At 43.7% G+C, this 24,504-nt stretch overlaps 1 protein-coding gene across 2 annotated transcripts in view; it reads left to right on the top strand.

Moving 5' to 3' along the window:
- VARS2 (valyl-tRNA synthetase 2, mitochondrial) overlaps positions 1-24,504 on the top strand; it is a 33,212-nt gene that overhangs the window by 5,516 nt on the left and 3,192 nt on the right. Inside the window, exons 5-26 of one of the 2 annotated variants that reach the window (XM_063122274.1) lie at positions 1,992-2,113; positions 2,514-2,580; positions 4,279-4,376; positions 5,126-5,207; positions 6,731-6,850; positions 7,408-7,519; positions 8,541-8,629; positions 9,705-9,795; positions 9,917-10,044; positions 11,307-11,410; positions 12,910-12,991; positions 13,250-13,326; positions 13,970-14,057; positions 14,195-14,297; positions 15,498-15,568; positions 16,430-16,555; positions 17,816-17,920; positions 19,197-19,265; positions 19,389-19,467; positions 22,430-22,557; positions 23,601-23,753; positions 24,207-24,416. In XM_063122274.1, coding sequence (XP_062978344.1) covers positions 1,992-2,113; positions 2,514-2,580; positions 4,279-4,376; positions 5,126-5,207; positions 6,731-6,850; positions 7,408-7,519; positions 8,541-8,629; positions 9,705-9,795; positions 9,917-10,044; positions 11,307-11,410; positions 12,910-12,991; positions 13,250-13,326; positions 13,970-14,057; positions 14,195-14,297; positions 15,498-15,568; positions 16,430-16,555; positions 17,816-17,920; positions 19,197-19,265; positions 19,389-19,467; positions 22,430-22,557; positions 23,601-23,753; positions 24,207-24,416 — 2,304 coding nt within the window. Of the gene's footprint in view, positions 1-1,991; positions 2,114-2,513; positions 2,581-4,278; positions 4,377-5,125; positions 5,208-6,730; positions 6,851-7,407; positions 7,520-8,540; positions 8,630-9,704; positions 9,796-9,916; positions 10,045-11,306; positions 11,411-12,909; positions 12,992-13,249; positions 13,327-13,969; positions 14,058-14,191; positions 14,298-15,497; positions 15,569-16,429; positions 16,556-17,815; positions 17,921-19,196; positions 19,266-19,388; positions 19,468-22,429; positions 22,558-23,600; positions 23,754-24,206; positions 24,417-24,504 lie in introns of both variants that reach the window. The other variant, XM_063122273.1, reaches the window with a different exon arrangement.

Below are 24,504 nucleotides of genomic sequence, written 5' to 3'. Positions count from 1 at the left end.
ATTCCATGACTCTATGAAATTCATATAGATAGATTTATCAGCTGTTGTTAGCCACGATCACTGTATGGAACCTCCATGTTCAGAGGTAGGATTCCGCTGAATACTCGTTGATAAGAGGAAACTGTAGGGAAGAGCCATGGCCTTCATGCTCCATTTCAGGCATCTGGTTGCTCCCTATTGGAGCAGGATTCCGGGGTAGATGGGGCTGTGGTCTATACCAACACGGCTCCTTTTATATTAAGAACATAAGAAGAGCCCTGCTGGATCAGACCAAGGGTCCATCTAGTCCGGCACTCTGTTTGCACAGTGGCCAACCAGCCATTGGCCAGGGACCAACAAAGCAGGACATGGTGCAACAGCACCCTCCCACCCATGTTCCCCAGCAACTAGTCTTTACAGGCTTACTTACTTACTGCCTCTGATACTAGAGGGTGCACTTAGCCATCAAGGCTAGTAGGCATTGATAGCCTTCTCCAGGGATTTATCCAACCCTCTATCCAAATCTATCCACATCTTATGGTAGTGAGTTCCACAGTTTGACTATGTGCTGAATGAATAAAACTTTATTGAACAAGTCTTCCAACCATTTCAAAAGATCACGTCATTGTTAAAAACATACAGGCATTAATTAAAATTTACAATTTAAAACAATATACAGTTCCTATATGATATATCATTTAAGACTAACAGTTAATAAAACCCCTTGTGTTGTGAGATTTAATAAAATCTACTTATTAAGCCATTTTTCTAATTCTTTTTTCCTTATGCTGGCTGCTTTGAGAGCAAAAAGGGAAACCCACTGAGTCACAAAATAATTAGAACCACGTAGGAGGAAGGACAATTTATCCTTCACTGTCCAGTTTCTCATGCGTATTAAAAACATAGATAGATAGATAGATTTCTCTACATTTTTAATACATACAACAGTCAAGTAAATAGTGAGCTAGATCTTCCATAGCAGAAATGCCACATATACATAATCTGTCTTTCGATGGGATGCCTAGAAATCAACCCTGTAGTGTCATTGTATCCATCAGCTCGAGACGAAGCCGAGTAAAGGCTCCTCGATGGACCCATTTCATATTATTATTTCATATTATTTCATATTATTAGAATGTAAGCCTATGCGGCAGGGTCTTGCTATTTATTGTTTTACTCTGTACAGCACCATGTACATTGATGGTGCTATATAAATAAATAATAATAAAATAATAATAATCGAAGAAAAGGTATTTTTCTTCTTTAAAATGGACTTTAGATGTTGCTAGCCATTTCATGGCCCTTGAATTTGCCACTGCGGCTATATCACTCTGACTTCTAATATCTGAGATCCGAAGTTTAACAGCATTTCTTATGTTAGTATTGGGGGTGCTGATTGCCAGCAGACTGAAACCAGAGCTTGGTAACATCTTTATAAATTTATACAGCCAGGAGGTTTCCAAGGTTTTAGCCATCTGCTCGAGAAGACACCTCTTGGGCAGCCTGGCCTCGTTCATCAAAACTAACTTAAACCAATAATTGAATAGCCCACAATGTATTTGATCTAAGACTGCCGTAATACCGACTTCTAATCTAATGTGCTGTGTGAAGAAGTCCTTCCTTTTACCTGTCCTGAATCTTCTACCAATCAGCTTCATGGGAGGACCCCATTGGGTTCTACTATTATGGGAGGGGTTCTTATGAATCTCAGCATTAGTGATACCACCGTGGTACCCGGAGGGTTCACTGGCTGTCAAACTTCCTGACTGTTAGAGCAGTGCGACAATGGAACCAGTTACCCAGGGAGGTTGTGGGCTCTCCCACACTAGAGGCCTTCAAGAGGCAGCTGGACAAGCATCTGTCAAGTATGTGTAGGGTGGATTCCTGCATTGAGCAGGGGGTTGGACTCGATGGCCTTGTAGGCCCCTTCCAACTCTACTATTCTGTGATTCTTTGATTGTTTTGACCTCAAGCAATCCTGATCTCTTTTCCCCCTTTCCTTTTTTTGACAGCATCGCTTGCCCCACCGGAAGCCAGAAATGTTTTCTCTCTCTATTCCCCCGCCTAATGTCACAGGGTCCCTACACCTGGGCCACGCCTTGACTGTGGCTATTGAAGATGCTTTGGTACGGTGGTAAGTGATGCTCCAGGGGGCTTAGGAAATGGTTATGTGGACCCTTTGCCTCCAGGGGGTGATGGGTCCTATGCAGCTTCATGTTTATTACTGGCGCTCTCATTTTAGATCTATAGCCATCAAGCCCTGTAAGGTCAAGGTGGGTGGCTTACTGCAAAAATACCAGAACGTTGAAAAGAGATGCAGATCCTTAGCCTTGAAAGTCCCGCAGTCCAAATCATAGAGGAATTAGCGAGGCAGGTGGGGAAAAAGAATTCGCACCTTAAATATAAACTACAAACCTGAAACCCCCCTGGCTCTTTGGACTCCTGCTTCCTGCATGTGTTTAACAACTGGACACTTGTGCAGCTCCCAACTACTGAGTCCTCAGTGTGTGTTTTTGGTTATTGATGTGTTACAGGAAGAGGATGAAAGGCTATAAGGTTCTGTGGGTTCCAGGTTCGGATCATGCTGGAATCGCCACTCAGGTGAGAACAACCGATCATTCCCTCTATTCCCAATGGTCAGGCTTGCGAGTGCCATTGCTTATGTGGCCAAAACAGCAGCACCAGCCACGGACAGCAGGCTCTCAGGACCCCCAAGATTTGCAGAAAATCTTTAGGAGGAAAACCTGGAGTGGGGAGAAATCCCAAAACAGTTCAATGAGGACTGAGCATTCTCATTGGGCACGGAATCCTGGCTGACTATTGCAGGACCCGGAAACCAGGGTGGGGAAAGGGAGTAGAGTGGTTGGAATCCTAAAACTCCGCACTGCAGGTCCCTAAAGTGATGGGGGACACCCAAAGCAGCCCAATGAGGATTGAGAATGCTCTGTAGTCCCAGAAAGCAGATAGACTGTTTGCAGGAGGGTGGGCAGGAAGGGAATGGAGTAGCTGGGATCCTGAGCATCAACACGCCATGCTGCCACATTTTGTTGCAGATTCCACTTTTCCTAGCTGATTCATGCTGCAGACAAACATCCGTCTATCCTCTGCCCCTTGCTGTGGTTCTAAATTCTTTTGAATTTAAACTTGAGGACTGCTTCTTCTGTCTGTCTGTGTGTGTGTGTGTGTGTGTGTGTGTGTGTGTGTGTGTGTGTGTGTGTTTTAAAGAGATGCAGTAGTATTTCTATGTACAACAATTAATTTGTGGTATTTTAACCCATCTTTCTGTTTCAAAAGAGAAAATGCCACGGTGACGAACAATAAAATCAGATGACATAACATTAAATCAAATTGAAAACAAATAAAAAGTCAATCCGCTGCAAAACAGCAAAACCAAGCATGAAAGAGAAGGAGGGGGAAGACAGGTTTCCGTTTTGAATACAGGCCAAAGCAGTGGCCAAAGACGGCAGTCTGTACTAGGCATCTCAGCACCAGCAGAAAGAGGAGGCAGGCACATTCCTGCATTGAGTAGGGGGTTGGACACGATGGCCTTGTAGGCCCCTTCCAACTCTGCTATTCTATGATTCTATGATTCTGTGCTTAAGGGCAAATTCTCTTGGTCTCTCATTGTGGAAGTTCCCAAGATAGGTAGCGTAATCCTATGTCTGTCTGTTCAGATGTAAGTCCCACTGTGGGCCTGTTCAAAAGACACCTTAAACCATGGCTTTAACCATGGTGGTTAAGCCAGAAAGCCAGGCTAGTTCAGAAGACACCTTAAACTATGGCTTTAACTACGGTGAATAGTGCTTTTTGCTTTATTCACTATAGCTAAAGCCATGGCTTAAGGTATATTCTGAACACAGCCTGGCTTTCTGGCTTAACCGCCGTGGTTTAAGGTGTCTTCTGAATAGGGCCACAGCTAGACCTAAGGTTTATCCTGGGATCATCCAGGGTTCACCCCTGCCTGAGCACTCGATCCCCTGTGTGTCACCTAGATGAACAGGTTTGACCTCTGGATGATCCAGGGATAAACCTTAGGTCTAGCTATGGCCTTAGACAGGATTTACACTACTGCTTTATAACGGTATTGACAACTGTGGGGGCCCAGGACACATTCCTTATACCGTTTTCAAACTGCTTTCAAAGTGTTTCGTCCTGCTTGGCGTAGATCTGGGCTGACTCCCTAGTAAATGCGATGAGGATTGCAGCCTTAGAAGAGGGTGGGATGGGAGTAAGCTCTGGCCAAGTCTCCCGCAGGTCCTGCTTCACAATTCCTGTTACGTTCTCCTTTCCTCTGCCCAGGCGGTGGTAGAAAGAAAGATCTGGAAGGAACGGGGAGCCCTGCGGCAAGAGCTTTCACGAGAGGAATTCCTCCAAGAAGTCTGGAACTGGAAAGAAGAGTGAGTAGGGGAGGGGAGGCTAGGGCCATTGCCCAAATGTTGTCATGATGGGGTTTTGACGATCGCAGTGGCAGGGACTTAATGTCAAAGCGATAGTCTGATATGTTTCCGTTAAAGGTGTGAATAATCCATAGCAGACAACAAGGCCAGAAGCCTTGATATATATCTGCTCTGTATGTAGGCCTCTTTATGTGGTTTGGTTCTTGCAAGCGAACTGCATGATGGGATTGGAAGAATGTGTGTGACTGGATGTGCTGCAATGCTAAAACTGTTATATCAGCAAGGAAATGCTGTATTGGAATTTCTAACTGTCAAGCCCTCTTGATATAGTAGAAGACAAATAAGCTAGCTTGATAAGGAGGACTGACCATCCAGGTCAATCTGACATTGCCAGAAGAGTTATGGGACATCTGTTGATAAGGTATAATGAAAACGTTTTCTTTGATCTGTCTTTGTTTTGCTTTAGAACTTTGCCAACTGCTAATTGGTTAAGATGCTACTGTGTATAAATATACCTGCTTTCCACACTGTCAGTTGAGAGGTTCTTTGTCTGTAGGACTTTCTCCATACAGCTGTATTACGCTCAATAAAACAGAGTTGCCTTACAACCAAAGTGGATTTTATCTTTGGCAATTGCAAGAGCAGGCTTACTTCTTCCGGAGCTTCTGAGTCGAATACTTCCTGCATGGTTTTCATTATCTCTCCATATACAAGTGGTTTGGTTTTGTTCTCTTTTTCCCTGAGATCAGAAAAGGAAATGAAATATTCCAGCAGCTGAAGGTGATGGGAGCATCATTGGACTGGGACCGAGCCTGTTTCACCATGGACTCTGTAAGTAACAGAAAGATACCAAAAATACAAATACCTTCTGTGAGCCAGGATTTCTGAGTTCACAGCAGAAATTATATAGGGTTTTCGAGTTGGGCAGACCAGGCCAGCTGGGACCCCTAAAGTCTAACCTTATCTATGCTACTGAGTTGCTGGAAGAGCCTGAATAATTTCCTTTGCCTCTTTCGTTTGAGTATTAACAACAAATAGAAAGTAGCGTTTACATTTTTCTAATGAATTCATCCAAAATCTTGTTAGGAGTGCAGCATGTCCAATGTGGTTTTGGGGTTAGAGCAACGTCCCCCAATCTGGTGCCCTCTAAATGTGTTGTACTACAACTTCCCATCATCCCCAGATCTGGAGGGCATCAGGTTTGGGAAGGCTGCTTTAGAGCATTGGCCTTGAAGCTGGTTAGGTTGTGGGTTCAATTCTTGTTTATGCCCCAAGTTGGGTTTAGTGGTAATACAACAACAATGTCAGATTTATTGTGTCTTCACAAATTGCTATTATAGACAAACACAGAATAAAACGATGTACAATTTAAAACTCCACCAACAAACCATTAAGAGTTGAATAGTTTTCCATACAGCTTTTAGACTTCGTGGCACGTATTTGTAGAGCATTGACAAGGAATTTAGAAGTTCTAAAAGATACATTTGTTGTTGTTTATTCGTTCAGTCACTTCTGACATGTGTGTGAAAATGTCCTCTGGACCTCCTGAAGTTGCACCCCTGTTATAGCTGTGGGAAAAGCACAGGGGGGAAAATAGCCTAAAACAATTTTGCCTAAAATTAATTTTGAGTGATTCTTGAGTATTATTTGCCAAATAATTATCTCACATTATATTTTGAGGCACCCTACCCCACAAAGAACGCTGAGGATTTGGAACAGTCCAGTGTGTGGCTGCTGTAACAAAAAAGAAGAGTCGAGCTCTGTGTCAGGCATAATTAGAAAAGGAATTGAGAATAAAACTGCCAGTATCATACTTGTTGTTGTTTACTCGTTCAGTCATTTCCGACTCTTCGTGACTTCATGGACCAGCCCACACCAGAGCTTTCTGTCGGCCGTTGCCACCCCTAGCTCCCCCAAGGTCAAGTCTGTCACCTCCAGAATATCATCCATCCATCTTGCCCTTAGTCGGCCCCTCTTCCTTTTGCCTTCCACTTTCCCTAGCATCAGCCTCTTCTCCAGGGTATCCTGTCTTCTCATTATGTGGCCAAAGTACTTCAGTTTTGCCTTTAATACCATTCCCTCAAGTGAGCAGTCTGGCTTTATTTCCTGGAGAATGGACTGGTTTGATCTTCTTGCAGTCCAAGGCACTCTCAGAATTTTCCTCCAACACCATACTTCTCAGCATCAGACAATAGGAAACACGCCTTAACAAGGGATGGCCTTCCCTTGAACGATCTTAACAACGGATGAATGTATTTGGTTCTTAGATCATTATAAATAGAGCATTCTAGCAGTACATGAATAGTGTCTTCAATTGAATTCTCTCCCCACCCCTCTTCCCTTCCCTTCTCCAGGGTTTCTCCCAAGCGGTGACCGAGGCCTTTGTGCGGCTGCACGAGCAAGGCCTGGTGTATCGGGACAGGCGCTTGGTGAACTGGTCGTGTGCCTTGCGATCGGCCATTTCTGATATTGAGGTAGGCAGGATTATTATTATTATTATTATTATTATTATTATTATTATTATTATTATTTATTGCATTTTTATACTGCCCAATAGCCGAAGCTCCCTGGGCGGTTCACAAAAACTAAAACAAGTCAAAGTGTAAAACAAACAGTATAAAAACATGAGATAAAATACACATTAAAACGAATTAAAACATACCATACATGATTAAAGCATCCTGAAAACATTCTAAAATTTCACTGGATAGGCCTGCCGGAATAGATCGGTCTTTATTGCTTTTTTAAATTCTAAAAGACTGTCAAGTTGACGAATCTCCTCCGGCAGGCCATTCCACAGTCTGGGAGCAGCAGAAGAGAAGGTCCTTCTGAAGGTCCTTCAGAAGTTGTTAATCTAGTTTTTGCTAGCTGAAGTGGATTCTTCCCAGAGGACCTGAGTGTGCGGGACGGATTGTACGGGAGAAGGCGATCCCGTAGGTAGCCTGGATGGAACGGACATCCATCACGCTGAGTTGGGGGAGGTTTTGGTGCTGTTTGGGCAGAGCCGCTTCACGAATCGTGTCTCTGACAGGTGGAGAACAGGCTGCTCCAGGGGAGGACGGAGCTCTCCGTGCCTGGAGTCCAGCGCAAAGTGCCCTTCGGGGTCCTGGTGACATTTGCCTACAAAGTGGAAGGAGAGGATGGTGAGTTGACAACGCGGAGCGGGGTTGAGCCAGGAACGAACAGGAGCTGGCAACAATCTTATTAAATAATAAATATAAATTTGTATTTTAAATTTGTGTTTTTGCATTGCTGCTGCTTTTATCTTGGTTGTGCTTTTATATTGTATTTTATATTAAGGTTTTATACTGTTGTTTTATACTTTGAATTGTCTTAATTTTGTAAACCGCCCAGAGAGCTTCGGCTATTGGGCGGTATAGAAAAGCAATAAATAAATAAATAAAATCTGGTCCGGAAGGAAATGGTTAAACTTTGCCAAGATACTCAGATGCTACATTTTCAGAATTTCTATTTGGCGTTTTAACGTTGTGAGTTTGGATTTTATCTGCTTTCATTTTGTAATCCTCCTCGAAAGCTTCAGAGAATGAATGAATAAAATAAAAGATAAAATAAAATTATAAAATAAAATATAAAACATGAAATAAAATATTAAGTAAAATAGAAAATAAAACATAAAATGAAATATAACATAAAATAAAATAGAGAGATGGTGGCCCAAGATTTGTACACTTCGTGGCTGAAAGCAGTTTTGAATCCACGCTTTCTGGTCTGAGGCTCCATTTGCTGGCTCTGATCCAGTAGGAGTCTCCCAGTCTTTTGGTAGGTGCTGGAAATAAAAGCCTGGCCAACAGTAAGGTCTAAGAGGCCTGTGTGAATTGAAAGTGTACTCTGACATGTTTTCCAGACCCCTTTGCAATGACCAGGGGTTCTGTGGCAGATAAAATGGTTTTTATAGCTATAAAATTGATATGGAAAGTGTTTCTTAATGCAGGAAATTTTAAAAAATACTGAAATAAAAGGAAAGAAGTAATCTAGGGATGAGTGATCCTTATTGTCAACAGCTGCTTCTCCACTTCTACATCTCTGTTTAAACTAATCTTAAATGCTGCCCAAGTCCAATGGCCTTTCTGACCTTGTTGTTTTGTGTGTGTTTTACTCCCCCCCCCCCCCGGTCTGGTTTCTGTTCCTCTTGACTGAGGGCAGGACTGAAGCTTCCTGTGGCCACCACTCGCCCAGAGACCATGTTGGGAGACGTGGCTGTTGCCGTTCATCCAGATGACCCACGGTACACGGTAAGGCTTCTCTGCCCTATTCCCCTTTCTTACGTAGGAAGTTGCCGTAGCTCAGCCCGGGGGGGTGGGGGGGAGAGCACATGCTTTGTATATGCAGAGAAGGTCCTGGGTTCAATCCATGGCCCCTCCAGTTAAAGAAAGTTCTCAGTTTGTGGAGACTTTGGCAACTTTGGCATGGGGGAATGGAATTCCCTCAGGTGCTGTATTTCAGTGGTGGGTGGGGCCGAGGGCAAAAGGAGTGGGCCCCCAAACACAAGAAATTCCAGCATATTTTTACAGCATTCAACAGCATATGCTAATTTTATAACTGACCCGAGAATAGTTGTTTTAAATGGATATTGTTGTTTTTATATTTTTAGTGGTTTTAAATTTTGTATATCTGTTTTAATTCATTGTTTTTAACTTTTGTAAACTGCACCGAGAGCTTCAGCTATGGAGCGGTATATAAACGTAAATAAATAAATGGGGTGCAAACGTGAATCTGACTTGGCAACTTAGAGGCAGCTCCTTGAACTATGTTCTCCTGCAGCCTTCCGCAACCCAGTGCTCTCCAGATGTGGTGGACTGCAACTCCTATATTCCCCAGCCAGAGAATCAAAGTCCAACAAATCTGGAGGGGACCAGGTTGGGGAAGGCTGTTTTACTGGCTGGCTCACTATGGCCTAGGCCAGCCTCCCTCAACCTGGTGCCCTCCAGATGTTTTGGGAAAATGTCCTGACTGTTAGAACTGCATGACAATGGGACCAATGACCTAGGGAAGTTGTGGGCTCTCCCACACTAGAGGCCTTCAAGAGGCAGCTGGACAACCAAATGTCAGGGATTCCTGCATTGAGTAGGGGGTTGGACTCAGTGGCCTTATAGGCTCCTTCCAGCTCTACTATTCTATGTTTCTATGACAACTCCCATCATCCACAGCCAGCATGGGGAAGGCTGATCTACTGCACAGCCTGATACATCACTATTCATTGGGGTGGCTGGAAGCATTATTGGCGGCATGCTGTAACAGAATTTTGTTTTTACTGTAAAGGATCTTCTGCAACATGACCTGATTTTTTTTTCTGGATTCTTTTGTCAGCACCTTCATGGCAAGAGGCTCTGCCACCCGTTCACTGGACGCCTCCTTCCTGTCATTACTGATCCCTTGGTGGAGCGGGAGATGGGCACAGGTGAGAGCACTCATCGTCCCTCCCTCGCAGAGGCTGGGTGCTGATGTGCTGAATTCTATCGTGGCATCAGCATACCTGTTCTCAGGGACGTCCCTCCTCACATTTTCACACCATCTTTCAGGAGCTGTGAAGGTGACACCAGCGCACAGCTATGCTGACTATGACCTGGCCCGCGGGCACGGCTTGCCATTAGTTTCGGTTATTGCAGAAGACGGTACAATGACAGCGGAGTGTGGGGAATGGCTACAGGTAAACGTGTCCTTTTTTAAGGGCTATGCAGATTGATTTGTCTTTCGGCATTTCTGGTTATATGGAATATGGCGTAAAGAGCTGTAACAGTTCACATCATATCTTTGGATTGCAGCACCTTGTTTTTTAAGAGCATAAGAAAAAATATTATTATTATTGGTGTTGGTTGTCATGTTATTTCTGATAATGTATACATTATATCCTATACTGTCCATTATATAATCACCCAGGGCTAAGTTTATTCTCCCTTTCCAGACCACCTTAGAAGGCCGATCAGACGATTTTAAAATCAGATGGCTGTTGGCTGATGTGGACAAATTCATCAGCTATAGGATAGCTTTATTTGCGCTAGCTGCAAGAAAAATAAGAGCAGCTTTTCTAAACCATACCACTGTGGGGGCTAAACAGAAGGGGATGTTTTAAATCCTGATCATTTTATTGTAGTCTTGTTTTATTGTATCAAATGTTTTTCTGTTTTGTACTTGTGTGCTTTGTGTTTATATTGTAATGGCCATTGGCTATGAACAATAAAATCTTGAGTGAGTGCAGATGCAGCGCTATATTCTATACAAGGAGAAATGCAAAACACAACCAAGCCGTGATTTGTTCTTCATATCAGCCAGAGAGATGGAAAGGAAAAGATCCATTATTTAATTGTTAGGATGATCTTTCCAACATGATATCGTGGTAATTGCTTACCCAAAAAATATAGCAGAGTGCTAATAGCAGCAGTAGCGTGGAGCTGGAAATGGTTTCAGCTTGGAGTTAAGAACAAAAAGAAGCAGTCACGGTCTTTGGTCAGTAAGAAAACTTTACTGACACTAAATAAATTACTTACAGAATAAATGGTCATATATACAGTCCTTTCACCAACAGTACAGCAACGTAGCAGCAGTAATATATCATCAGTAAGATCACATCAGCAGTATAACAGCAGTCTGATAATGTCATAGCAGTAAGAAGCCTTACAACATGGACTTCTTAAATACACTTTTCTCCTTGGCCCAATTAACCAATAGTCTCTTCATCTTGTACTTCTCGTACCGCACGTAGGCCAGGGAAGAATCTGCTTCATACTGGACTTCTCCTGGCAGAGACAATCTGGCCAAGGACATCTTTTTAACTCTTTAGAGTCCTTTTCCTTCTGTGGGTAAAAACCTAACCCCAACACATGAGAGGCACCCTGAGGTCAAAAATCTCTTCGGCAGTGTCCAGCAGATACTATTCAACACATAGGATGAAATGGACAATTCCTCTTTCAGGGCCTGAATAGATTCCTGGCTCGTGAGAAAGTGTTGGCAGCTTTGGCGGAGAGAGGCCTCCATCAGGGTGCAAAGGAGCACCCCATGGCGCTCCCTCTTTGCAGGTAATGTTAGCAAATTACTTAAAATGTTTATACTACTCTCCTCCTCTTCCCTGCCATCCTTTAGTTTCATCTCAAGGTTTGTTTACATTACGAGAAGTAGGAGGAACTGGAAGAAATGGAATCGTGATAAATGTTGTTGTTTATTCTTTTTTGATAATAGATGATGGTGATGATGCACTTAAAAACAAAGTGCTACACAGAGATTAAACCATGACAAAACCCCATCTGCAGACTTAGGCCTAAATTACACCAAGCAGGATATAGCACTATGAAAGCGGTACGTGGTGTCAATGGGCCCCAACAGTTGTCAGTGCATTTCAATACCGCTATAAAGCAGTAGTGTGGCTCCTGCCTCTTATTTACCACTTCCATAGTGCAATATCCTGCTTGGTGTGGATTTGGCCCTAGTTAAAAATTCCTAAGATGGTGTTGGTTTGAGAACGTTACCCTCAATGTACACTTAAAAAAAAATAAACAGCCAGGGAATGCGGAAAAGCTGACTCCTTGTTGACTATCAGAGGTTACATTGTGTAGCAGTAAACTCTGAGACCTGCCTGCTTATTATCTATCCAGTTGGAGCATCTGATCAGGGGTACCCAATAATTATTCAGTGGGGGTGGGTGGGGGCTTTCTCCACCTGAATCTGATTAAAACTTTTAGTAGTGTGAATAGATGGAAGGCAGGAACAACTGGGGAAAAGATATCTGGGAATTTTATTGAAGGCTGCAATATAAATTGCTCTAAATATATTATTATTATCATCATCATCATCATCATCATTTATATACCGCCCCATAGTTGAAGTTCTCTGGGCGGTTTACAAAAGTTAAAAACAGTGAACATTAAAAACAAATATACAAAATTTAAAACCATAAAAAGCATAAAATACGAACAAAAACAGAAAACATCTTTTCTGATAATTTTGTATTACTATTGTATTACTATTGGCATGAAGAGACTCCAGTTGAATAAGGAAACAATTCAGGCTGCAAAATCCTATGCCCACTTACCTGGAAAGTAAGCCCCGTTGAACTCAATGGGACTTACTTCTGAGTAGACACGTATAGGATTGCACTGTTACAATGAGGAAACCATCTCCGGGGAATAAATTACACCATTTCTCTTTGCAGTATAGTATATACTATACTGTACGGTTTGAAAGAGAGAAAGTATTCTGTTTACTCTTATGCTTATCTATATGTTCTGAAGTCATTCGACATTTAAAATTTATACAAAACCTATATAGATTTGTATCTGTCATCTGTAAACCTTGATTCAGCTTCACATGTGAACAATTGGGCTGGTATGCCCCTTGGGGCAGGGACCTATCTTTTTTGCTTCTGCTACTTGGCAAAGTGCCATCTACATTGATGGTGTGATGTAAGTCATACAGACATCCTGTGCTGTGATGCTAGAGGATTATGGTTTTGCAAGACAGAAGGAAGGCAACCTGGCTGGGAAATGTGAAGTGTGATCCTTTGTCTTTCTCCCACCCACAGCCGCTCTGGGGACGTGATTGAAATCCTCTTGAAGAACCAGTGGTTTGTCCGATGTGAAGAAATGGCTCACAGGGCCTTGGAGGTAGCTCTCTTAATGTTTTGGCTTCTCTAAAATAATCAGACTGAGCCCTCAAGCACCTTGGTTCTTAGAATGGATGGACCTACAATTTAGAAATTAAAGCATGGGGTGTTAGATTGCAGGGATCTTTTGTACGCAGGCCTGGGGAACGAGCATGTTTTCAGTGGTAAAATTGCTAGATGATACGTCCCGTTTGGAATATAAGGATTTGCCTCCCCTTCCAAGACCTTAACTTCTCCTGCGCTTGGTTTATCTCCTAAGGCTGTAGAATCTGGAGGCCTGAAGTTCACCCCTAGATTTCATGAGAAAAAATGGAGGACTTGGCTCTTAAATACCAGGTAAGTAGGGGGAAATCCTAGCCCTTGACTAGTCCTTCCAGGCCTTCTCTCCCCTTCTGGGGTTGGCTGCCCGTCTGTCTTATGACGGGCCAATCAGGACTCACGTTGTTGCAAGCCAGATCAGACTATCAATATTGCAGCTTAAGGACATTGGAGGCTGACGTACGCTGATGTACGAGGAAATAAGTCGCATACTCTGTCATAAGAACATCAGATATTGCCTATTGCTCCCAAACTATTCTGTGGAACTATGAGATTTTCAGATGTGGTTTTTGGAGCGCTAACTAAAAGCTGAATTTCTCAGGATGCCAGATTTTGCACTTGTAGACTATACATAAACCAGATGAGATCCTGGTTGATTTTTCTCTTTTTATCATTCTGTCATGGGCTTCTATTGTCGTGATCAGTTTTCAGTCTGTGGGGGACACTACCATACTAAAAAGTGACGTGAATTATATAGTGTGCTGCATCTTACTCTTTTTATCCCTGCTTCTCAAGGGTTCCTTAAGAATCAGAATCAAAGAAGGTTCCAGAACATCTGTCTGGCCCCTGTTGAGCTAGATGGACTCTCAGTTGGATTCAGCAGGCTTCTTCTTTTGAGCTTAAAATCCTAACGGTGCCCATTTGTTTTTTGCTTCCTTAGAGACTGGTGTATTTCTCGCCAACTGTGGTGGGGTCATCAGATTCCAGCTTATCGAGTCACAGATCCTGGGGCACCTGTCAAAGGGGAGGTGAGTGTTGGCCTATCTGATTGTGAGTGATCCCCAGTAGCAAGTAGTTCGCTTGGGAGTAGGGTGAGGATCTTTGGCTCCTCCAGTCCCCTCTGCAATATCACTTGAGCTTCCGTTTGTCTGTATTGCTGCAGCAGGAGAGCGAGGGATTATGGGTAGTGGGCAGGACCGAAGCAGAGGCTCGGAGGAAAGCAGCAGGCATGCTGGGAAAATCAGAAGAAGACCTGGAGCTGGTGAGAGGTAAAACAGCAGTACTGTTCCTTGCCTTCCTGGAAGGGAGAGAAAGAGCCAGAGTGCCTGAATTCATGCAGGAAAGTGCCTGAAGAGTTGACGCTCATAATGGGTTGTAATGACCTGCACAATGGAACCTAGCTGGTATCGGTCCTCATCTGGCATCTTATCCATTGTACTTGGCTCAGGAATGTGCTCATATTGTCCAATATGGGAAGTATTCTGCATGTTCCCCTAAGGGAGCCTTGCAAAAGAGGGCCCAAGAGCCTAACCCGCCACTCACCTGACTCCACGCTGTAGCTGTGACCCACCCACTAGATCTCTTCACCATTTAGTGAGAGCACCACAGAGCTATTTTGCCTTGCTTTCTTAAGCCTTTAAAGCTGAGAAAGCCCGCTGGGAAAAGTTGGAACCGAGGTAATATTCCTGTTCTGGTCCAGAGAGTGAGAGGAACCCTGAGCTCTCCCCTGTATGCCTCCTGGCTTTAAAACGGGTGCCCTTATGTGAGAAAGCAAGGCCACAAGCCTTGATATAATTGCTCTGTATGTAGGCCTCTGTATGTAGTTTGATTCTTGCATGATGGGATTGGAATGATATATGTGCCTGAATGTGCTGTAATGCTGAAATTGCTTAATTGGAAGGAAATGCTTAATTGGAATTTCTAACTGTCAAGACTTTTTTGATATAGTATGAGACAAATAAACTAGCTTGATAAGGAGGACTGACCATCCAGGTCAATCTGACATTGCTAGAAGAGTTACGGGCCATCTGTTGATAAGGTATAATGAAGAAGTTTTCTTTGATCTGTCTTTGTTTTGCTTTAGAATTTTGCCAACTGCTAATTGGTTAAGATGCTACTGTGTATAAATATATCTGCTTTTCACACTGCCAGTTGAGAAGTTCTTTGTCTGCAGGATTCTCTCCATACAGCCCTATTACGCTCAATGAAACAGAGTTGCCTTACAACCAATGCAGATTTTTATCCTTGACATGTGAAGCTTTTTTTTTAAAAAAAGAAGCTAGATATTATTATTATTTATTTTTTCTCTGGTGCTGTTCTCGTGACCCTAGTGAAGTGCCACTGTCTTAGCTCCTTCCAGTTCCCTTTTACCCTAAGCTCTTGCCAGTCTTAAGCCCCCTTATTTGTATAATCCATGGGACTACATTTTCAATTTTAAAAAGATGTGTATTTTCTCCTGCCCTTTTCAGATGCCGATGTCCTGGACACCTGGTTCTCCTCTGGCCTCTTTCCTTTTGCCTCCTTGGGCTGGCCCCATCAGGTGAGTCGCATTGGCTATGCTGGCGGGGGATATCTTGAAATTGTACTTCAACGCAAGTGGATGGTGGCAGCAGTAGAGAGGCGAAGGGGGCAACCGCTGAAGACATCTTGCCCACCGGCCCACCAAACCTGATGCTGGCACTGTACCATACACACAGAGCGATGCCTGCACAGACGCACGCTTGCGAGGCAGCCCAAAGTTGGAGATGGAAAGGGCCCGTCCATCCTCCCATCTGAGCACACACACACATTTTTGGGAGGCAGTCAAATGCTGACAATGGAAAGGGCCCATCCTGTCCATCTTCCCATTTTCTCCCTGTGAGAGAAGATAGGATTCGGGAGGGGGGTCTCCAGTAGGATCCGAGCATAGGCACCACTCCCTTGGGGGAAGGCAACAAACAGGAGGATGCTATTTTATGTGGGAGACATCATTGTGCTTCCTTAACTCTTCTCATCTTACAAGTTGTCTGTTTGTTTAACCTTCACAATACAGAGAGAGGGAGAGAGAGAGAGATCCCTCTTTGTGCAGCACCTCACGGTCTTTATTCCATTTGCTTTCATGATAATCCTAGATGAGCCAGCTTAATATTCTTCCCATTTTACAGACCAAGCGGATGCCTCATGGCTCCCCAGTGAGTTAATGGCACAGGGGGGGCTTGATCCCAGGTCTCCCATTTTTAGATCAAAACACAGCTTCGTTAGAGCTGGGTGATCTGTTGTTCATGATACTGTTGTTCATGATCTGTTGATACAGAGGCAAAAGGGTGGTAGCAGGGGACGGAGGAAGAAGGGAAGAGAATACTATGATAGGTTTGTTGTAGTTCATGTGAGGATATGTGGGCCCCCTCTGTCTCCCCCACAGACAGGAGACTTCCAGCAGTTCTATCCCAATAGCCTCTTGGAGACGGGGAGCGACCTGCTGTTCTTCTGGGTGGCCCGGATGGTGATGCTGGGAAAACAGCTAACCGGAGAACTACCTTTCTCTCAGGTATGGGCTGTCTGCTAAAAATCCTGTACCTAGGAGATGTATTGTTCTACTTGCGCTAATGCGCACTGTTGCAAATGCACATGAGTTAATGTGAATTATTAGCGCCAGTACAAACTAGATAACCACCACCACCCCTGAAGTGGACTAGTCCTCAAGTCCATGAAATCGGCATGACTTGGGAAAAGCCCGTCCACTGTGGAATCTGCAGGTTGGATTCATGGAAATCCGAACTCAGTTGAATGTGAATTTCTCCAACGTCCCTACAATGGGTTAATGCACAAACCAAAGCATCATGGAACTGTCAATTCAAGTTATTACGCAAAGGTGCCTATATGACCTCCTGTTGCAGTTCTTTACGGTGCCTGTTGCCCTTGTTTTGCCTTGGATGTCCTGTTGATGCTTTTTGCACATTTCTTCAGTGCATCCATGTTCCTTTCTCCTTGGATCGACTTGGGATTCTTCGTCCATTTCAAATAGTAATTGTGCGAAATACGTGCTGAAACCACCATGTCCCTGCACTTGCCAACTAACTTTGCAGGGATATGCAAAAGTAGGAAAGGCAGAGGCTTGTGACAGCTCTATGGTAACCAAAGGAGCTGGGCTTGTGCAAGGTCAGAAACCTGTAACGCTGTCATAAATAGATAAATAAATCACTGTTTATTCCTGGGATTGTTGAGTAAGCCAGTATGCACGAATTTATTTATTTATGCATTTGTATCCTGCCTTTTTTCCTCCAAGGAATCCAAGGCGGAGTACATAATCCTCCTCCTCTCCACTTTATCCTCACAACAACAACCCTGTGAGGTGAATTGGGCTGAGAGTCTGTGACTGGCCCAAAGGCAACCAGTGGGTTTCCATGGCCGAGTGGGGACTAGAACCCGGATCTCCCAACTCCCAGTCTGACACTCTAGCCATTACACCACACTGGCTCTCTTAGATTCCCCCCCCCAAAAAAAATAATAATGGCAAACTTAATAAGTGCTTAATGAGGCACTACTATTCTTTCAAAGAACCGTGGAACTCATTCCAATGTATAGCATGGGAGGTAGTATGGAACGCACTCTCTATTTGTGACATCCCTAACTGCACATTCAATGAAAATCAACTGGTGTAAACATAACCTCTCTGTATTATTAGTAAACAGTGACATGTTTCGTGCAAATTACTCCTGTGTTTGGGATTGCAGGGGTCGTCATTGTGGGTCTGGGAAGGAGATTCTTAACAGAGCTTTGTGCGTCTGCCTTTCTCTCTCTTCCTCAGGTGTTCCTTCACTCAATGGTCTGCGATGCCCATGGCAGGAAGATGAGTAAATCTCTTGGGAATGTGATTGATCCTCTGGATGTCATTCATGGGGCATCTTTGCAGGTACTTCCCGTTCGGAGAATTATAACAGGGCCCTCCAGTTACTCCCGAGAGCACTCTCCTTTCCATCCTCAAGGAAGGTCCCTGTAATTCTATGCCCACTTTCTTGGGAATAAGCTGCATTGAAGTCAATGGGACTTACTTCTAAGTAGACATGTGTAGAATTACACTGTTACAGCCTCTTTTATGGCACTAAATCTGCTCTCTGGAGTCTCCACCCCTATTATTTTCCCTGTAATTGTATTACTGTGAGTCACAGAGTAGACAAGCTAGCCTTGAGACTGAGAGCTTTTCTACCCACAGGAAAAATCCCACAGCCTTAGTGGGGCTTTCGTCCTCTTCAGTCTTCCCACCATGATGATGCATTCTTTACACATCTCCACTGAGTTTAATAAAACATTGCCATCGAGTGTCAGAATTATAGCGCAATGCCAACTTTACACACTGGGATATCCCACTATTTCCCAGATAATATCACAGTTTCTGTTTTTTTTAAAGTGAGATTTCCAGGGTATAGTGTAGGAGATAGTCCTGGAAGTTAATGACATCATGTAGTGGACCCACAAACCTCCGTGAGTGGCCAATCATGAGAGTGCAATAGATCACTCATTTAGAGAAGGTCTTAAAGTTGATTAACACAAGCAGAATCAGCATCCTGTGGTAGAGCTTTTCCTTGGCTGTGCCCCTTTAGGTTGTTGTGGGGGTCACTGATGGTGATTGTATGTCTCCTTCCTGTTCCAAAAAATCCCAACTGTTTAAAAGTCTTAACATATCAAGGGGAGAGTTTTGAGCTGGTTTCCTCCCTGACATGCTAGTTCTCTGTATGCAAGGTGTGCCTCCCCTCTGCTCAGTGGGGCAGCCTCCAAACTTGTGATCCTGTCCCCGCCACAATCTGAAGTATTACAGTCCAGGGAAAGTAATATCATGTGATAATGATGCAGATATAGATCAGTTCTTGTTAGAGAGAACAAGGAACCTAGTGTAACGATTTAGGAGTACAATTTGCTGAAATCACTTTGAATTTTTAGGCAACTTGTTTCTAGGGTTTCTCCACAATCATGAGGACTAGAAATCTGCTTTAAAAATAAACATAAAGCATGATGTCAAATTCTGTCTCAGGTTCTGCATGTGTGGTATAATCTCGTATGGAATATTTAATTAGCCCTGGCTGCGATAGCATGTGAAGGGAACTGTTCGTGGGCAAGATCCTGAGAAAGCCACTGGTGATTCCCCGTTATCTCTGGCTATTTTTCTTCCTAAATTTGCTCTCCTGTTTCAGGTCCTACAGGGAAAGCTTCAAAAGAGCAATTTGGATCCAAGAGAAGCTGCCATTGCTATGAAAGGCCGGGTGAGTTCTCTCCCCCCCTCCCCCCCCACTTCTATCCTGACTCCCCGCCCCCCTCAAGTTATCCCTATTTGTTTCTGTGGTTCCTGAGTCTTCTCACCTCCCTGAGTCTCTGCTCCTTTCCAGCAGCGAGATTTTCCTCAAGGAATCCCCGAATGTGGCACAGACGCTCTGAGGTTTGCCCTCTGCTCTTACAGTGCACAAGGTGAGAAATCGGCCCTGTTTCTTCCATTCTTTAGTCCAAAGTACAGCCACTACTATCATTAATCCCAGGAGCCAATTTCTTTGTGTACCAGTCACAAGATCCATGGCTATGTTACACCAAGCACAGTCAAAGGTAGTTTAGGCTGCATCTTCAAATTTCATTTCCCATGGAGAAAACATGAAATGCATCTTACACATGCATTAGAAAAGGATAGTTCTCCATAAATACCTGTGTCCAAGGACTGCAATAGGGAGTTGTTCATATTCTGGCTATTCGATGACACAGGATGATGTTGTTTGCTTTTATATAGGGGAAATGTATGAGTAATAGCCATACTTTTAAAGAGAGAACAGATTCCAATGATGTGTGCTAGATTTCTCAAAATAAATAGTAAAGCATGGCAGTCATCTCCTGAGAGGTCACAATGGCTCAATTCAGACAACATGTTAGTCAATGCAGTGTGAAAACTCCACTCAAAGGTTGCGTTTTTAGGGGGTACCCCACACACAACATGTTCTAACTTCACCGTTGTGTGACTGTGAGCTACTGTGGAGTTGAGTAAAATCCATCACGATGTTTGATTGATAGTTCCTCTATCCTCTCTCCTCCCTCAGTCCTCCCGTGGTATCCCATGAGCCATTGCTGCAAAAAAACAATCCCAGCAGCTCTCCTAGAGTGGCACTCACTCCTTTCGCCGCTCTTGCCAGGGAACTCTGTAGCCAGTGGGAAAAGTCAATGCAACGGAAAACTCCACAGAGCCCGCCACACAACACAGCAGTGTTCTCTTCACAACGTGGATATTCTGCATGGAGCATTTCCCCCCCCCCCAAAAAGCCCGCCACCGTTGTGTGGAGTTTTCCCACCAGACAACACATTTCTCAACGGTGGTATAAAAATTCCACCATGGAGTTCTAACCACCATTGAGAAATGTCTGAACTGAGCCAATGTTTCCTCCATTCTTTAGGGGGTGTTGAGTGTAAAATAGCTGAAATCCAAGAAGAAGTGGCTGGCTAGAGGGAATTGGACATGAAATGGTTTCCTTTTGGGTCTTTTTATGTAGTAGAATTCACACTCGCACAGTAGTGGCTTTGGTATAAAATTACTCTGGGAATGTCTGTCAGTAGTTTGCTGATAAACACCTGATCATATGTATCCTATCTTTCTTCAAGAAGTTCAGGGTGACATACATGGGCTAATCCCATTGTACCTTTACTACAACCTTGTGAGGTAGGCTAGGTTGAGAGAAAGAATGACTTCATGACCATGGTCTCCTAATGAGTTTCATAGCCGAGTGGGGATTTCTTTTATCTATTTGTATTTTGTTTATTTAAAATATTCATATCCAACCTTTCTATGAAATTATCTACAAGGCAGATTGCATCAAAACGATAAAAAAAGAAGAAAAGACCTACATTAAAACAGTTGCTTTTAATGTGTCCTGGGAAAAGTTGCATGGAAATGTGTTTTCAAATTCAACAGAACCAGGATAGTAACACAATTACAACACAGAATAAGAGGGAAACATGAACACTAGTAAGAAAAAGCAAGAACGTCCCACCCTCCTTCCCAAAAGTCTTCAGAAAAAGTTAGATTTTACCATGCAGTCTGAAATCAACAAGGCAGTTGGGTGACTCTCCCCCAGGAGCAGATTCCAGAATTTAGGTGCCACTGTTGAGAAGCCCTTGTCTCAGATGGTGAAGGAGCACAAAGCAGGGCCTCCAACAGTCACTTGAATCTGGGTCTCCCCAGACTTCAATTCGCAATGTTCTATCCATTTCTACTAACCGGGCTCTAGTTTAAAGTTCTTTTCTTTCTCATCCTTGAAAGGGCCACGGTAGGAGGTTCTGGAATAGCTATTTGTGCCCAGTAGCTCACTTCAAATAATGAGAAGGTCTTTTCAAAATCATTATGGGAGTGTTCAGGCAACACACTAAGCCATGCTTTTCAGGTCCTATAGGAACTCCCTATATCTGGGGCATAAAAAGTTGTTTTAAAATTTGCATAATCAGTTTTTCTAAAAATCCGCATATAATTCTTTCCCCACTGATGAAGACCTTTTATGGTTGAAACGCGTTTGGGATTTATGTTTGATGTTTGTTGTATGTGGACCATTCTGTTTAAATTTTAAGAGTATATATTTGTTTTAAGATTAAATATATTTCCTACAAAGACATGATTTTATTTTAACAGGCATAGTTATACCATAAATTGATATATTGTTTTTACCAGTTTCCTTAAACCTATTGTGCTTTCAGACAACACAGCAAATGGTTTAACGAGCGTGTTCAAACAGTGGTCATGTAGCCAGTGTGGTTTAGTGGCTAAAGTGTTTGACTGGGAGTCGGGAGATCTGGGTTCTAGTCCCCACTCGGCCATGGAAACCCACTGGTGACTTTGGGACAGTCCCAGACTCTCAGCCCAACCTACCTCACAGGGTTGCTGTTGTGAGGATAAAATGGAGAGGAGGAGGATTATGTATGCCTCCTTGGGTTCCTTGGAGGAAAAACGGCGGGATATAAATGCAAAAATAAATAAATTAAATTAAATTAAATTAAAATAAATTAAATTAAAATAAAATAAATGTAGCCAGCGTGGTTAGGAATGGTTCACACGATATGCTATGCCATAATGTTTAGCTCAAAATGCTTATCCATTGTGGCTTTGTGTGTCATCTGAACAGGGTCTATATGCCATGCAATACAGCATAAGAGAATAAAGAATAGCTATTTCTCACAATGCTGAGCCAAGCCTCGAGGAACAGTAGCAGTTTTATTCTATTCTATTGTGACAATAAACTACAGCTGTTTTCAAAGATAAGATACAAACATACCTTTTAAGGTGAAGCGAAGAAACTGCACAACTTACGAAGAATGGGAATGCAAGCACTTGCTTACAAAAGCGTTGGGGATGGATTGGCTGACTTGGAAATTGAAGCTGATAACGTGTACACCCCTGTCTCAGGCGACAACGTCAACCTGGATATAGCTGCAGTGGAGAACGCCAGTCGTTTCTGCAACAAGGTGTGGAATGCCCTGAAGTTCACGTTGGCAGCCTTGGGAGAAGGGTTTGCCCCACTGGATCCAGAGAAGGTACCTAGGAATATGGGGTGGGGTGGGGTGGGGTGACAGAGGATGTTAGAGTATTACATTTTTTTTGTGTTGGGTAAAAGCGAGAGTGCAACGCAGACACCTCCTGAAGAAATACACAAATCCTTACAAGTGGTTGAGCTTGTCACTTGGATCCCCAGATGTTGGACTGCAGCACCCATCATTCCCATCCATCACGATCATTTGTCGGTGATGATGGCAGTTGTAGTCCAACAGCTAGAGGTCTACGTGTGGAAAGGCTGATCTAGACTAAACACTAGACCGCTTGCAACTTAGCCCCAGACATGTTGATTCACAAGTAAGTTTCATAGAGTTCGGTGGGATTTGCTTGAGAGGAAGCTTGACTCAGATGGCAGCCTTAAGCTACATGAAACGGACACTCTTAAGAGGATCAGCCATTTCAGTATGCTTATGGGAGAGATAAGCCAGGCTGCCCAAGGGCAACAAGGAGCTGACATCTTTTCATTTTGTGGATAAAAGGAGTGTTATATTACGTGAATGGCCCCTTCCAGAAACAAGCCTTTCCACTTGTTTTGGGTTATATATAGGAGCACCAAAGTCTCATTTCAAAAGCAGCAGATCCCCCATGCACATGGGCACAGTGGAATGCTATCCATAGAATACTATATCATATAGTGGATTGGGTACTAATATATGTAATGTTTTTACCATGTACAGAGAGATCTCTATAATAAAAATGCAACATGATGCAGCCCTTGGAGCAGAGGGGTTTTATTAATTAGATGATGATTTTGCTCCTTTCCAGCACCGATTCCATCTTGTGGCTCTTCTGCATATGATTGGAGGAAGATGGTTGGGAGAAGGGGAGCATTAAAGTAAAATCTAGGGTGTTGCCTGAAAGCACGATGCAGCAATTTTGCTGAAGCTAAGTAGGCTTGGGTCTGGTCAGTGCCTGGATGGGAAACCAGCTGGGAACCTCATGTACATTCCATGATAGAAGAAAAGTGTGGTATAAATTCTAAGAAACTGAAACTCTGGCCCCACTCCTTTATGTCTTCCTCCAGGTCTTCCCAAGCGCCCCAATGGACAAGTGGATCCTCAGCCGTCTCTATCACACAGCGGAAGAGTGTGCCCAGCGCTTTGAGGCATGCGAGCTGCATTCTGTCACCTCTTCCGTCCATCTTTTCTGGCTGCACAATTTCTGCGATGTCTACTTGGTGAGCTTCCTGTGGGTTCGGATTCCAGCCCCCTCTGGCAGTGTGATGAGCTCAGCTAGATTTTAGCCTTAGAAGCAAAAGCATGCAGGTCAGGATTAAGGGGGCGGTGGGGTAATCCAGGGAGTAAGGGGATTCTGAATTTTCTCAGTGGTAGAGCGCATGCTTTGCTTGCAGGAGGTCCTGGGTTCAATCCCCCAGCATCTTCCGATAAGGCTAGAAATATGGTTTCCTAAAACCCCGGGGAGCCACTGCCAGTCAGTGTTGATAATACTGGGCTAGAAGGACCAGTGGTCTAATTCAAGTCTTAAGGCAACTTTCTCTGTTCCTATGAGATTTTCACTGGAGGCAAGGCTGAGTAAATAGGGTGCTCCCTATGCTAATACATTTACAGACCCAAAAGGTTGGGTCTCCTCCCTCCAAGTCGGAGTGATATTAATGTCGCTGCCTATGCAGGAGTCTGCAAAGCCCAGTTTGAGGAGTGAAGATCCAGCTCGGCTCCATTCCACCCGTCAGACCTTGCACAGCTGCATGGACCTGGCTCTGCGCCTCCTGTCTCCCTTCATGCCTTTCCTCACGGAGGAGCTGTGGCAGCGGCTGCCCAAGATGGACTCCCAAGCGCCTCCCAGCATCTGTGTGGCCAAATACCCAGACACTGAGCACCTGGTGAGTCCCATTTCCAAGAGTGCAAAAGGAGAAATGGGTTGAACTGATTTCGACGTGATTCTAGGTTCACTTGTTTCCTTTTCACATG

Source organism: Elgaria multicarinata, chromosome 3 (assembly GCF_023053635.1).
Source record: "Elgaria multicarinata webbii isolate HBS135686 ecotype San Diego chromosome 3, rElgMul1.1.pri, whole genome shotgun sequence".
NCBI lineage: Eukaryota > Metazoa > Chordata > Lepidosauria > Squamata > Anguidae > Elgaria > Elgaria multicarinata.
Note: the sequence above shows the minus strand (reverse complement) of the source record. Positions and strands in the feature narration are given on the sequence as shown.